Genomic DNA, 14,496 nt, shown 5'->3' with positions numbered 1-14,496 from the left:
CACTCCGAGATACAAAATGACTGCCGAAAGCCCCGTTTCAGTTCCTTGCAATTTACTGGGTGCGAGTACGATCCACCGACGAGCTCTCGTGTACAATACCAAATAAAATGTGCAAAAATATCAAATATTCAAAAAAATGCCCCGTTTTTCTTAACAAACATCACATTTGCCGTTTTTAAACACTGTTTACAAATGTTTATGCACATAATTTCTTTAAAGTATGGTCCTGCAGCTGCTGGCATCAGAGGTGCTCTTTACACAGAAAGAGTGCAAATGGATCATTTGAGGTACCGGTTCGTTTAAAGTGGCAGGGCACTACAGAGGAGGAAGAGGAGGAGGAGGAGGAGGAGGAGAGGCAACTCAGCTCTACAAGCCAAGAGTCACTTCCCTGAAAACATCTTGGCACCAAGAGCTAAGATCAAACTCTGTTCTGTTGCGTTATTTCCTTAAAAGACAGAACATGATAAGAATGATCTCCACTCCTGAACCCAGGCTCTGATCTTTTAAACCCGGGATGGAGAGAACCAAAAAGAAAAAGAAGAAAAAAAAAAAAACTACTACAACTAGCAAAATCCTACAAAGTTTATCTATTGACTTGCTTTAAACCAAAGCATGACTCTGGAGGCAAGACGTAGGAGTAATTTACAGTGGCAGCCATCAGAGTGGTTGTGCAGCGAGGGGAGACCAGGTGGAGGGTTCCGGGTGTGAAGACGCCGCCTCCGGCGGTCCGCGGCTTCACGGTGACTCGTAACCGAGAGGCGGGAAAGACATCCGACATCTTCCCCCGAAACGAGCCGGTGAAGCCACGCCGGGTCGGCGAGTGAAGACGAGACGAGCGGCGCTCGGGGAGGAGCGCGCGGGGAGGATTATAAAAAAGCTGCTCAACGAGACGACACGGGTCAAATTACACTTGAGTGAGGTTGTCATGGAGAAACGGAGGAGTCCCAGGAGCACCAAACACCTCTCCTTTAGTTCAGATAGGTTGTTGTGGGTTGTTTTTTTTTTTTTTTTTTTGTTTTTATGGTTTTTGTTGGGAAAAAAAAAAAATTCTCACCAATATTAAACATGTTACAAATATAAAGCAGTTTTCTTCTGTTTGTTTCCAAAATATGAACAGAAACTCTTAACACAAAAAAGTCCTTCTGAGGATTGCGTCCCGCTGGCTGGAGGAGGAGGAGGAGGGGTTGGTTTGTCGTCAGAGGAGCGGGATCGATTCAGGTTTTCACTTTAAAGCGAATTTTAACGACTGGACAGCAAGTGAGCGCCCCGGGTTTCACGAGCGTTTCTGCCTCTTGGAATGTCGCTGCTGGCTGGGGCGGTCCTCGTCGCTGCTCGCGTCGCCCCGGCCCCCCCGCTGGCGAGTTCTCCTCGTGTCCCGCTCGCCGTCGCTGTCCTGCTCCCTGTAGTCCTTCCTGCTCCTGGACGCCTGGCTGCGCTTGCTTCTCCTCGGGCCGCCGTCGTCCTCCTCCTCCTCTTCCTCCTCCTCCTCCTCCTCATCCTCGTCCTGCTCGCTCTCGCTCTCCCTCTCCCGGCCCTTGCGTCCCCGAGCATTTCTGGCGTTCTTCCTGCTGGATTTTCCATTCTGCATTTTCTTCTTGGGCTCCTCTTCCTGCTCCTCGTCTTCTTCCTCCTCCTCTTCGTCTTCCTCCTCCTCCTCCTCCTCCTCCTCCTCGGACGTTGCGGGCTGCTGGCTGACTCTCTTCCGTGAGCGGCGGCGGAGGTAGGTGAGGCCGGGCAGCAGCTTCTGCAGCAGCTCCGTGAAGGCCTGCTCCGTCTTCACCATGCAGGAGAGCACCGTGCTGCCCTGCTGGTTGTACTCCTCGGCGTTGGAGAAGACCAGCTTCAAGTCTTCGAAGAAATCCTGAGCGTGGCGGTACGAGCTTTGGCCGAACTTCCCCAGCATGGTCTGGAAGTCCATGGGCTGGGAGATGATGTCCAGGTAGTCCTCGGCCTCCTCCAGGGAAACGGGCTCCCTGAGCGACAGACAGATAGGAAGCATCAGACCGACGGTTCAGGAGGAAACTCGGCTCACAGACACTCTTGTTGACGAAATCTACTGCATTTTAAACAACCTCATTGAAATCATGAAACGTTCATGTGTTTTGGGAAGATTAATCTTTAAATGTTCTAAATATTTACATATTTTCACACGGCTGTTCAGAAAAGCTAATAAAAAAAGACAAATAAGCTTTCATTAATGTAACAATATAGACCCACAATAGATAACATCTCCCTGATCATAATGTCATATATTTTATGAGTGTGTGTTTTTGTTCTCCTTCATTCAGCTCCAGCTGTGTGACTTCTGTTTAGTGTTCTCCCACACCGTATGTCATCCATGCTGTGTCTTGAGACTTTAAGTCGATTAGAAAGAGATCCACATATTGCAAACATGAATGTTTAATTCTTAGACACGCTAAATTTTCATCCTCAGATCTTATCCATCTTTAGACTAAAATATCTGCCATAGAGGTCACAAAGATCAAGTTTAATGTGCGACCTTGTTCATGTGTGAGAAGACGATGTGTGACGGCTGCAACTGGATTCCTCCTGATGAAGACGATTAAATCATACTGAACTGTATTTCATCTGAGGAAAGGCTTCCTCCCAGTGTTCCCCGTCTGACATGAACTCTGCCGCTCACCTGAAAGGCCAGCTGTAGCGGAACTTCATCAGTTTCTTGAGGATTTCCTCGCACCGCTCCAGCTCTAGCACCTGTCGGCGCACTCCCGTCTGGGAGCTCTGCCGCACCTGCAGGAAAACACACACCAGCTAAATCAGTCAAGCAACCAAAAGAGGATTTTTTTCTCCCCCCCATTTACTAAAAAGTATGGATCATGAAAAACAGCCGAGACGTGTGTCTCACCAATTCATCGATGTCTGCAGGGCTGTTGGGACCCGTTTTCTGTTTGCTGCCCTGAGACGGCTTCTTGGATTTACTCTTTGAGCTTTTTTGTCGAGTTGAAGACTGCTTGTTCTTCTTCCTTGGTCTCACTGCAGAGGATAAAGTAACATTCATCAGCATGACGGCAGACGTTAGACAGGCATGTGAACTACTGGCTCAGCTTATGTTCATGTTGGTACTGCATGTTCAGATTCAGCCCAGGCCGAACCGGTAGTCAGATCATCACAGCAGAAATGAGAGATTATTGATGTCTTAGTTGAACACCCTTTGGTGAAATCCTTCATTCTCAGTTTTGATCCTTGACTCAGAAGATGAGCTGACAGAGGGGATCAACCTGCCACATACACTGAGTGAAGCCAGGGAGACACATTCAAAGCCTGGAACCGGAGTCCAGGCCTGAGCTGAGCTACATGACAACACAGAGACAAAGGGGACGCGGAGAAGACGGGAACGCTGCTAGCATTCCTCTCATTCCCATCAGGACCTCCGCACGAGGCCCACCGCCTCCAAAACCAACACTGGTCATGTGCTGGGCAATTTAGCATATTGGCCTTCCTCTTTTTTGATTTTAATTCAGTGCCACCTTTAAGATGAATACGGCACGAAACGTGTTAAGCGTCTGAAAACCCGTTTCCTCTGGCCGACACTCACAGCTGTGCCCCATGGCTTTGTAGTCGTTTTCCTCCTCGTCCTCTTCATCTTCGTCGGAGTCCTCCTCTTCAGAGTCCTCCTCATCCTCTTCTTCATCCGTGTCCTGATTATAGTTTCTGGAACAAAGAAGGGAAATTTTAAATTTAAGCACAGCCGGTTTGAAGAAAGAAACTGAGGTCAGGACACGAGTTTGTTCAGAGTGGAAATAAAAGACAAACTCTGTCCTTTACCTGGAGCGGGAGCCTCGCCGGGCGATGGTCGGCTGGCAGGCCGGGCACAGCCACTCCCCGGTGGGGATGCGGTACAGAGCCGGCCGCAGACAGAACAGGTGGAAGGCCTTGTTGCATTCGTCACAGAGGATCAGTTTCTCGTCATCACCTGGAACGAAGCAGCAGCTTCACCATTTAATAAGAGTGTCTGTGATGGAGCGCCTCTCTAACCTGGCTGAACCTGCTCTTCACTCCCTAAAACCAGTTGCACATTTCTTTCGTGACTCTGAGTGCATGTTTGAGTTGGTTTCCACTCATCACTACAGGTTCACCTGTTGCTGCGCGGATCTGTGGGTTCTGAAGGTAGACCTGCCTGACACCACTATTCTGCTCTGCTCTGCTGCTGCAGCTGCTGCTGCCCTGTCTGGACCTGGACCTGGACCTGGACCTGGACCTGGACCTGGACCTGGACCTGGACCTGGACCTGGGCCTAACATCCATCACCTGCAGCACAAGCAGCTTCATCCTGAGCACTAGAGGGGGAGCACAAAACCACGTTGCCTGAGCAGCATTCAAACAGACTCCACAGATCTGGATCCAGAAATCAGGTTCTCCGTGGAACCCCATTTAAATGAAAACCAAAACATCTACATGTTCATATCATCTCCAAATACTATAGCAATTAAAAATGGCAAAAAAATTGGAAACAGTATGAGGAAGGAGAAAAAAATCTTATTTTTGTTCACTGTTCTGTATTTTTGAGCTGCACCTTCTGACTCCTCAAACATGATCGGGACAAGTCCTCACCTTTCCTGCGACAGACTTTGCAGCGAGCGTTCTCGGCCGACATGTCCCACTTAATGCACGCATCCAACATCCCCAGCAGCACGTGCATGCGGGAGAAGGTCTGAGCCTCTCTGATAGCCGTCTTCCACTTCTCCACCGCTGTCGCTACCTAAGAAGAAAAATCCGATATCGTGCAGTGACTCACGATTGACATTCACTCAGGCTTCGTTTGATGAGTGCGCGTCTTACACAGCTGTTAGAGGAATAACAATCTTGTAAGGTTTTCTCACCCTGGCTTCTTCTGCCAGCCTCTTCTCTTCGTCCACTTCTTCAGCTTTGCTGCTTTCTTCCCCTCCCTGCTTCTTCTTCTTCTTCTGCTTTGGGGCCATGAATCCCTGCAGGAACTTCTTGATGACACAAGCCTGGATGGTGATGACGCACTCGCCAAAGTCCTTCAAGCTCTCCATATGTTCCAACTGCAGACAACAGGGCAAACAAAAGAATTAATAAAACCACGAGTCAACAATCATCAAGACCAGAACATGTAATAAACAGAAAGGAAAATAAAAAGTCTTGGACCATCCTCACGCCGACTTACATCCGTTCTGTTTTCAAGACTGATCAGCTGTCTGCATATTCAAATGATCATTTTCTTGTGCTAAAGTCTGATAAATAGTGCAGAATAAACACGTCACATTTAGATCAACAAGCTGAATGACCTGGTCTTCGATGTCCGTGTTGTCGTCCAGGTATCCCAGGCCTCCCTTCTGGAGTCGTGAAGCCACCTCCTGGATGTCGCTGCGCATGTATTTGAGCAGCTCTGAGTAGCCGTCGCAGGTCCTGAGGCCCAGCTTGGCTTTACGGCTCAGGTGGATGGAGTGGACGATCTCCTGGTACCTAGAACAGTGAAAGCAAACGTCATTCAGCTTCATTGTCCTTTTTCTCCAGACTCTCATAACTGTTTTGCCATCTGCTGTTAAATTCAGGAGCACTCCAGTAACGGTGTGTCATCCCAGGAATGTTGTCAGAGTCATTACTTGAAGAAACGCTGTGATAAAATGCTCTGCAGCTTCTGTCAATCAGTAAAGTCTATTTTAACTTACAACTTCACACAGTACAGCACTAAGTGAGCATCTTTATTAGCATTTGTTTCTTTATTTTGTCTTCATATTTAAATCTCCCATCATTCTTTTCTGTAAATGTCTTGTTTCCTCAGTACCGATTGCAAAGTTTAGTTTGTATGTATGGGTTAAATAAAGATTGACACAATGTCGTATTTACAAGACTTTGATTTGACTGTTATTTAGTCTGAGTGTGGGAATGGGTCTTTGACCTGCTAAATCTTTCAATTTGTGAAAAAAATGAATGGGAAGAATCAACATATAAAAACAAAAGGCTAAAAAGAAAGTGCAGACCTCTCAAAAGCATGACGAAAGATTATTCCAACGGACTGCTGACAGCTCATGAAATGTGTGTTAAAATAATCATCTCCAACAATGATGCAGCACTCACCTGCTTTGTATATTTCCCTTGAGCTCGCTCTCTCTGACCCCCTGAGGATGAAGGCTTTCCACCAGCTCCTCCAGCTCCGCCGGGCTGCCACAGATGAACCTGGACAGGAGCGGAGAGGGTAAGAATCAACCGAGAGTGAAGTAGTAGGCCTAATGGAAGAGAAAACACACAGGAGGAGTCTCACCAGAGGTTCTGTCCCTGTTTGGGAACCGTCGTCTCTATGCAGACATCCACTGCTGGTCCCTGCTGCAGCCCTTCGCTCGCCGCACCATCGACACTCCCGTCATCCTTCTCAGCTTCTGCAATTCAAAAAATAATTGATCACACAAGCAGTAACTCTGTATGAACAAACAACAATTCATATTATTTCGCAGTGCTATCAGGAGCTACTGATGAGTTGAACATGTGAGGATTTCTTTCTGGATAAAGAAAAATCTGCTATACCCTGTGAATCAGGGGCAGCGGCTGCTTCACTGTCCTCCTCCTCCTCGTCTTCCACCTCGGGTTCGGCTGGTTTGTCCTCTGGCGGGGGGGTGAAGTTGTAGTCGATGCCTTCATGCACCCATCCTTTCTCTATGTACAGGCCGGGGACGACGTCGGAGAAAAGCCAGTACCTGAACGGAACGTCATGAGCACGGTTCAAATTTATCCCAGCAAGCTGCAGAGTTCATTCCCACTTATTTGTCCCCTCATTTGCAGAACACTAATTTCAATGTTTTGGTTCATCTGTGTAGAAATGTTTCCTCTCTTGCGAGCAGCACCGACCTGTTATGATTCCTGTCCGTCCCCAGCGGCGTCCGGCGCATCACCAGCCTGGCTTTGGTGATGCCATCTTGGAAGGCTCTCTCGGTGGCGGCCCTCTGTTTACGTATCCGCTCCTCTTCGGCCTCCTTCTCCATCCGTTCTGAGTGACAAGAGCAAAATGTTGTGAGCATCTGTAACATCCGTAAGCACGTTTATTTTGAAGGTGGAGCAAAGCGCCATGTACCTTTGTTCTGTCTGTCCATCTCCTCCTTCTCCTTCTTGGCCTGCATGGCCATCAGCCGCCGGTTCTTCACCGAGCTGATCATGTCCTCTGGCTCAGGCTCGGCCTTCACCGCTTCTTTTTTGTTTTCTTTCTTTACACTTGACTCTTTTTTCTTCTCTCCTAATGAAAAAAGCAAAAGCAAGCATTGACACTTATTTAATTTGTAACTTGGCAAAAGAAGTGTGAGAAAATAAAAAAGAGAAAAGTTTTACTGATGAGGTTGAATCTCTCCTCGTACCTTTGCTCTCCATCTCCTTCCGCATCTTCTTCTCGGCCCTCTTGCGGTCGTTGACCTCTTTCAGCATCGCCAGGCGCTCCTTCCACAGCTCGGCCGACCGCTGCTGCTTGGCGTCCACGTGGTCCACCACCGAGTACGTCATGAGGATGCGGTGGCACAGCGCCACCAGCAGGGTGACCTTCTCCTCGGGAGTCAGCTCGAACACCTCCACCGTCTCCAGCTTCTCCAGGTACTCCGTCGTCACCACGTCGTCGAAGCCCCCCGGGGCCCCCGAGTCCTCCGACCCCTGCCCGCTCTCCTCGCCGTGGGTGTCGCACGGCCGCAGGCACAGCCGCGCCAGCTCGGAGGCGGAGTGCATGGTGAGGGGGATTTCCGACAGGGGCATGTCGAGCTCGCTGTAGCCTTCGGCCAGCTCGTCCTGCAGCAGCGTCTGGAGCAAGACCACCAGCACGCGGTTCAGGTACAGGAAGCCGGACCTGTCTCCCGCCAGCGCCTCTATCAGAGCGACGGCCGTGATCGGGTACTGGTCGTCCGGCATCAGCAGCCCGGCGTAGCAGTGGAGGAAGTCCACCACCATGGCCACGTTGCCGAACAGGGTGTTGGGCAGCCCCTCGGGCATGTCCACCAGTTTGAACGCTGGCAGGTTTTTGCCGCCTTCGATCTCTTGGTCTTCGTATCTTCGCGACTGCTCGCGGCGGACCAGCATCTCCTTCACGCGTCGCTCCTTGGCCTTTTCTCTCAGCTTCTCCCGGAGCTCCTCGCGTTTCTTCTTCATCTCCACCTTCCTCTCCTCTTCGCTCATGGCGGCCCATCGCTTCTTCTGCTCCAGAAGCTCCCAGCGTTTCTGGACCAGCTCTCTGAGCTCCTCCGGCAGCCGACCGCGGTCGTCTGAGGACAAGGCCTTCGCTGCTTTGGAGATGAGAGAGGAAAGGGAGTTCTTCTTATCCTCTTTGCCCTTGTTCTCTTTGTAGTAGCGAAGGAGGTGGAGAGCCATGGGGTGCAGAGGCTTCCCGAGCTTCGGCGTGCCCATGCCTGTACTGCGGGCTCTCTTCTTTGGACTTCCTGCAGGGGGGCTCTTGGCCAAATGTAGCAGAGTCATCTGCTTCATCTTTGGTGTTTTCGCCCCGGCTTTTCCGTCCTTTTTGGAGGCTTTGAGAACGTTGAGCTTATCGTCACCTTTTCCTGTTTTCTTTCCTCTCTTCTTGTCCACAGACTTTCGGCCGGATCTCGGCGAGGCGGGAGAAGAGCCCTTGCCGTCCTTCTTAGGAGTCCCCGAGTTCTTTACCTTGAGTGGAGAACCATTCATTTTAATCTTCTGAAAAACAGGCACAACAAAACCTTCGACTTTTAGGGAGACCTCATGAACAACGTCTCTACTAAAAGGGTGTGATGGCCAAACGCACTGCTAACCTGCATGTGACCCCAAATGGTGGGACTGAGGGGCATCCCCAGGCCGTCGCTCTTCTTTCTCCTTTTCTTTTCCCCCTTCTCATTTCCCGATTCCTGTCCCGCCGTGTCGCCCGTCTTCAGCTTCTTGCTTGATCTCCCATCCGGAGACGTCAAACTTTTACGCTTGGCTGAGGGATTTTCTGCCAAAAACTTGAGACAGACAAAAAAAAAAAAAAAAAAAAAAGAATATGTGAAACTGCAAAGCAAACAGCACGCAGGGATGTACGGTGAGTAAGTTACCTTGTGTGGATCAAGCAGGAAGTCACTGAATTTGCTGGGCAGACTGTATTTTTTCACCAGTTCGTCTTCAACCACCCAGGGAGCGTTTTCTGCCATGCCCAGCCTCAGAGCGTAGTGCCTGATGAAGTAGCGTATGATCTCCTTGGTGGGAGGACGCTCTGTCCTGAACAGACTGTCTACTGGCACGTTACTGATCACCTTCAAACACAAAGGAGGGAGAAATTCAGTCAGTTCAACTGCAAATGTATTTAAAAAGAAACGAGCCACTTGTAATTTCAAGCTACTGATTCAAGGCAAATAAATAAAACATTGAATATTTCTCGACGTGAAAAACCAACCTTGTCCTCATTGATGAGCTTCACGTCGTACTTATGAGGGAGGAATTTGGGCATGACCCATCTCTTCTTCTCTTCTTTCATGGCAGTAGGAAGTTTCCTCGGAGAACGTCGAGCCCGATCACCTGAGAGCAAACAAGACGAGGAATAAATATTTTAAAGAAAAAGCAACAAGGTGATAGAAGTGGACACAGGGGAGATAAAGGTTTTTAACTGGGAGCTTCATCGGGTGTTTTTAATCTACTTTTAATCTACTAAAAGACTGGGTGTTTTTAATCTACTAAAAGACTGAATTGACTCACTCAGGCTCTCCCTCCTGCTCTCCTCCTCTCGCAGTGGAGGCTCTTTCCTCTGGTTTTCCTGGCTTGCGTTCTCCTTGTCACTGGAAGGGGAGTCACAGGCTCCTTCGAGCTTCTTCTCCCCAGGCTCACCCTCGGGGTTTTCTAAAGGATGGACCTTCACCACCTTGACTCGCAAACTTTTGTCCTTCCCCACCTGAAGTGAAAAAGCCCATGAGTTAGATTAAACTCGCATTACCATGACAGATGGGTGTAGATTCTACATTTTATTGGATAGTTTATTGCATTAAAACAAAATCTTAGGAAATGCCTTCGATATTTAAAGAGCAAAGGATGTCATAGGATGCAGAATAATGACTTGTATGGCACTTTCCAGCAAGTTTTTTGAATTTCACAGCTATTGCACATAGTCTAGGAGTTCTGGTTATGTGAGATTCACATAACTGCCAGTAGAAAAAGGATAAGAATACGAGGGTTAAAAAAGGTTTCAAAATATATCAAACTGATTGTAATTCCCGTAATGATAGCAAGCACTGTGCTAACATGGAATATACTGAAGTCACCTCTCAACAGATGGCATTTCAAGAACAAATCGTTAAATGTAAGAAGTCAAACTGACCAGAAAGTCACATTCTTCACCCACGGCGTACTTGGTGAGGATTTCCACCCAAGCCATTTCCACCAGTTTGTCCAAAGACACTGTGTTGTGGTGGACCATCTCCAGGACGGGCTTCTCAAACCACTCGTTATACTCCTCCTGGAGCCTGCACACAGAACACGATCGGCCATTAATTTCAAAACACAGAGCCAAAAACATCACGGTCCATCTCCCCTTTACTAATCACATGCTGTCTTTCAGTGTTTGTGTGTCTGTGAACCATCGATCCACACTAGTGTTGACTAAAAGTGTGACAAAGAGCTGACAGTGGCCAGTAGGGGGCGGAGCAGCTGATGGCAGATATAATTAGACAGTGCTTAAGCACAGATCTTGATCCTGAGGGACTTGAGCTCTGGCCAGTTGAGCACCGCTCTGTGGAGACATCTTCTTGATCCTTTCATTTCAAGTGGTATGTCGCTGCTAATGCTGAAGGCGCATATACATACAGTAATATGCACGTGCGTCTAGGCAGTGGTAGATGGACAGACTTAAAAAAAAAAAAAAGTCAAATACTCGGGGGTTTTGTTTCTTTTGCAGATCAATCTGAGATAAAGAAACTCGTCAAGTCATTGTAGATTCAAGGATGACTCAATCACACACCCTCAAAATAGAAAGAGAGGAGGAGCACCACATTCACCCAATCACAGCAGAGCAGTAAGCCTTGTGACCTTCACTGGGAGAGTACGCTTTTCGCTGACAGTCCTGAACCACTCCTCTAGCTAGAGCCTAATCTGTATTGTTGTGATATAGCATATCTAAAACCTTAGAATAAGTTTATATACTCAAAAATCCAAGAACCTGAGCCATGAGCCAAGACAAAACAGCGGTATTCATCACTCACACTGGACTGGCCTTGAACTCTTAAGTGGCAGAAATGCTTCTTGTGTCTTGCTGAATATGAAGAAATATGCCCATGAAAAACATTGCAGGCATTACTCACAGTTCAGTGACTTCTTGTTCCTCCTCCCATGCTTCTTTGTGTGTGAGCTGGTTGCTTCCAGTGCTCTTACACGTCCAGATGCGCTCGCTGTACCTCTCCAACCGCGCCTCGTACTCTCTGTACACAATTAGTCAAGGAATTTCCACCGAACCATTCGTCTACTTCATCTGTAGCTTATAAATAAGCATGATAAATATCACACATGGTTAATATATCATTGGCATTAATGACAGCATCATGAGAGCGAAAGACACCCACCATACACAAACACACACACAGTGTGAAGTCGTCAGTGCTGTGATTTTACGGCTCTCGACTAAACCTGCACTATGTTCCGTATATATGCAAAATATGAGAATGCTGCTCAGTTTTGTGATAACGTGGTTTTACACAAACAAAACTATTTAAGTAAATTATATTAAAGCCTTTGTACTTTGTTTATCCAACGAACGGCACTCTTTCACTTGCCCCAAATTGACAGCAGATGTGAATGGGCCTGTTTTCCACTCTTTTTCCCCCTCCAATCACATGTGCATCTAAAACTCCTTCAAGCAGTATTTCAGACGTGAACTGGTTGTTCCTTCATTGTTGTGCTTCTTACATGTTTTCTACAATGACGACTAAGTATAAACCATTATGGCTGAGTTAATCACACAACTTTGTAGCTTTCTTCATATCTAAACGTGTGTCACATTGTCAGTGGAAATATTTATTAGTCTACAGTAAGTGTTTTCAATATTTTGGAGATCTATTCTATATTATATTAGGGAAATTATCACTAACATATAGTTAAGTAGTTCTGATCAATTAGAATCTTTATGTAATGGTTACAGAGATTGCATGAAGCACATGTCTCCTAGTTAGTTGTTACACTGTACAGGACTGACTCAGAAACCAAGATGTGATCATAGTTGCATTGTTCAGTCACCAGCAGAAAACAGACCCCTGCTGAGTGCGGGGATCCACATCGCTAAACTCCGTGGAAGCCCGATAAGGACATTTTCATGTGAATCGGGTGTGTTAAAGCAGTTTAAAACTTGAATACACCTTCAGTCATGAAACCAGTGTTGAAAACACACCTTTTCCACTGACAAGATTTCGAGAAAATTACTGAGCAGTGTTAAATTAATTATAACTAAACATTAGGGCAGCAGCTGTGTCCATTAATGTTGTTTGGGAGTGGTGTATACAAAGTTTGACACGTCCTGAGATGATCAGAAAAGCTCAGATAAAGCTGGAGAGTTTCCACGTCAGAGTAACAGAGTCAGAGAGGGTGAAAGGTGGATGAGAGGCCTGCGAAGAGGACAGGTCACGGAAACAATCCACATCAAGACCCAGTCACTGCACGGATCCCACTCTACTCCAACATCTAACAACGCGGAGAGCCAAAACTGTAGCTTCTCCAAACGCCGCTGGCTCTGGCCGAGCACTTCTCGTTAAGTTTGCACTGTTTCATAACGCCGCTGACAGTTAACGCGCCCGGTATAAACACCTCACAAACAAGCAGTAAAAGCCGCTTGACAGTCACGTAATTTGCCAAAACACGCGTTATCTCCAGTCAGTGGCGCGAGCTGTCACTAACTCGGTGTGCTGCTTTTGACGAACTGTAAGGTACAAGGAGAACCCGGAGTTCGCCGAGCAGCGGCTTCAGTGGGAAGCGAAAAAAAAAAGGAAAAGACGACGAGCTATTGTGACATAATGGGATACCCAACGTTAGCATAGCGCTAACAGCTAGCACTGTTAGCATCGTTAGCTGACAGCGGCGCTAAAAGATGAAAGTGAACATCGTCTCTGCTAGAGTTTCTCTCTTTTTAGCATAGTGTGAGATTTAACTAGTTCACAAGTCACGTCTTTAACGTTACGTTGAATGACCAGCGGGAGCTCCAGTGAGCTGAGTAGCATAGTTAGCTTGCTTGTCACTGTAAACTGTGTCCATGCGGGGAAACGCTTAAAGCTGGAGAAACGGCTGTTAACATCAAATTGAGCACTCTGGTTTACTTTAGAGTCCCGAGCATGTGACCACTGGGATTTCATGCATCAGCAACAAAGAGCGGTAATCCAGCACATCCAGCTGCCTCGATAAATCGAGAAAGAGCATCAAGCATCACGTTAAAGGATACTCTTTGTTCCTGAAGGCCTCCTTGGTGTGCTCGATGATGTAGACCTCCTCTCCCGGGCCTGGTGGCTCGGCTAGCGGCTTAACCAGTGGGTACGGTTTCCGGCCCAAAAGCGGTGCCATTTCAAATCCAGAGATGGCACGACTGCCGATGGTGTGTTTAGGTCTTCTGGCGACGGACTAGCACAATACACGATTATATGTCCTTAGCATGTATCCAACCGGCAGAAATGTCAGTGCCGAGCGGTAGCACGTCTCACGTTACCGCCGGCAGGCCCGGCTCTCAACGTGTAGCAGCTAGCCGACTAGCTCGTAGCTCGGATTGCTATGTCGTTACAAAACAATAACAGTGCGCTTCTCTCAGTCTGCCTCATCGCATCATTCCCAGCTCCTCTGGATGCGCTGTCATGCTGCCCGTAGGTACTGTCTTCAAACACGCTGCTCAACCAGTCTCCCGGGATAGTTGGTAAACTTTTGGCTCCTTCGGATGCACGTCAAAGGATGCAAAACCCCACAGAAATGAAACTCGCGGCAAAAGCACAAACCCAGTCCGCGGGAGGTCTGGCGCGTGGTTACAATTCCAACCAAGTCTTTTAAACCGGGTTCGCTGTCCGCTGAACTGAATCCGCTGCGTGTTCGTTTGGTCCGAGTTTCAAGTGTTGAGTAATAGCATCAACGAGTGTTGCGAGAAAGTAGCCCGAATCAATCAAGAGGTTAATTCCTTGTCGAAATGGCGGGAGTTTTTAGTCCACCGGCACAATTCAGCACACCCTCAAAACTCCGTTTCCCCGGCAGCAAGCGGCGTCGCACGTACCGCCCTGCCTTCTCCTCACGCGCATTGGCTGCATGACAGAAAAGCCCGCCTCCAAGGGATAGGACAGTTTCTGATTGGCTCATGTAGCCTGTCTGTCGCGAGGGTGGAACAGTTACTTCAAGTACACCACGCCCTCATAAAATATAAACTGAAGACAAGAGGTCAGCTGATGACTGTAAAAATATGACACCTTTACCATATGAAACATAGAAGACTCTTTTTAATATTGCTTTATTGAAAACTAATGTGTCACCCATTCCTTGTTAAAAAAAATCTTATTTTATGAGCTCTTTGTCTCGGCTCATTTTGAACATGTT

The 14,496-nt window shown here is 47.7% G+C and overlaps 1 protein-coding gene across 3 annotated transcripts; it reads right to left on the bottom strand.

Annotated features, from left to right (window-relative positions):
* Window positions 1-212: 212 nt before the first annotated feature.
* Window positions 213-14,138, bottom strand: LOC115400529 (tyrosine-protein kinase BAZ1B-like). Of its 3 annotated transcripts, none has more exons than XM_030108470.1 (21): window positions 13,370-14,138; window positions 11,250-11,366; window positions 10,271-10,415; window positions 9,655-9,847; window positions 9,356-9,477; window positions 9,018-9,215; window positions 8,739-8,927; window positions 7,329-8,643; window positions 7,052-7,210; window positions 6,829-6,967; window positions 6,508-6,677; window positions 6,248-6,362; window positions 6,064-6,162; window positions 5,271-5,448; window positions 4,842-5,027; window positions 4,573-4,720; window positions 3,787-3,934; window positions 3,557-3,672; window positions 2,867-2,994; window positions 2,645-2,751; window positions 213-1,973 (listed from the first exon to the last, which is right to left on the bottom strand). In XM_030108470.1, the coding sequence occupies exons 1-21, from the start codon at window positions 13,486-13,488 to the stop codon at window positions 1,274-1,276; spliced, it is 4,791 nt and encodes a 1,596-aa protein (XP_029964330.1). In that variant the 5' UTR covers window positions 13,489-14,138; the 3' UTR covers window positions 213-1,273. The 3 variants fall into 3 exon arrangements, with proteins under 3 accessions (XP_029964330.1, XP_029964331.1, XP_029964332.1); XM_030108471.1 differs by having other exon boundaries at window positions 7,329-8,640; XM_030108472.1 differs by having other exon boundaries at window positions 7,329-8,613.
* Between the last annotated feature and the right edge of the window lie 358 nt (window positions 14,139-14,496).

Source organism: Salarias fasciatus, chromosome 14 (assembly GCF_902148845.1).
Source record: "Salarias fasciatus chromosome 14, fSalaFa1.1, whole genome shotgun sequence".
Classification (NCBI taxonomy): domain Eukaryota; kingdom Metazoa; phylum Chordata; class Actinopteri; order Blenniiformes; family Blenniidae; genus Salarias; species Salarias fasciatus.
The sequence above is the reverse complement of the archived record's forward strand: the minus strand, read 5'-3'. Positions and strand labels throughout refer to the sequence as shown.

Coding starts and splice junctions, on each gene's coding strand:
- LOC115400529 (XM_030108470.1), bottom strand. CDS start 13,488: ATGGCACCGCTTTTGGGCCGGAAACCGTACCCACTGGTTAAGCCGCTA. Junction 6,163..6,247: donor AAACAGGGACAGAACCTCTG/GTGAGACTCCTC, acceptor GCTCCTGTCCAG/GTTCATCTGTGGCAGCCCGG. Junction 3,935..4,572: donor CAAAGTCTGTCGCAGGAAAG/GTGAGGACTTGT, acceptor GCTTCGTTCCAG/GTGATGACGAGAAACTGATC.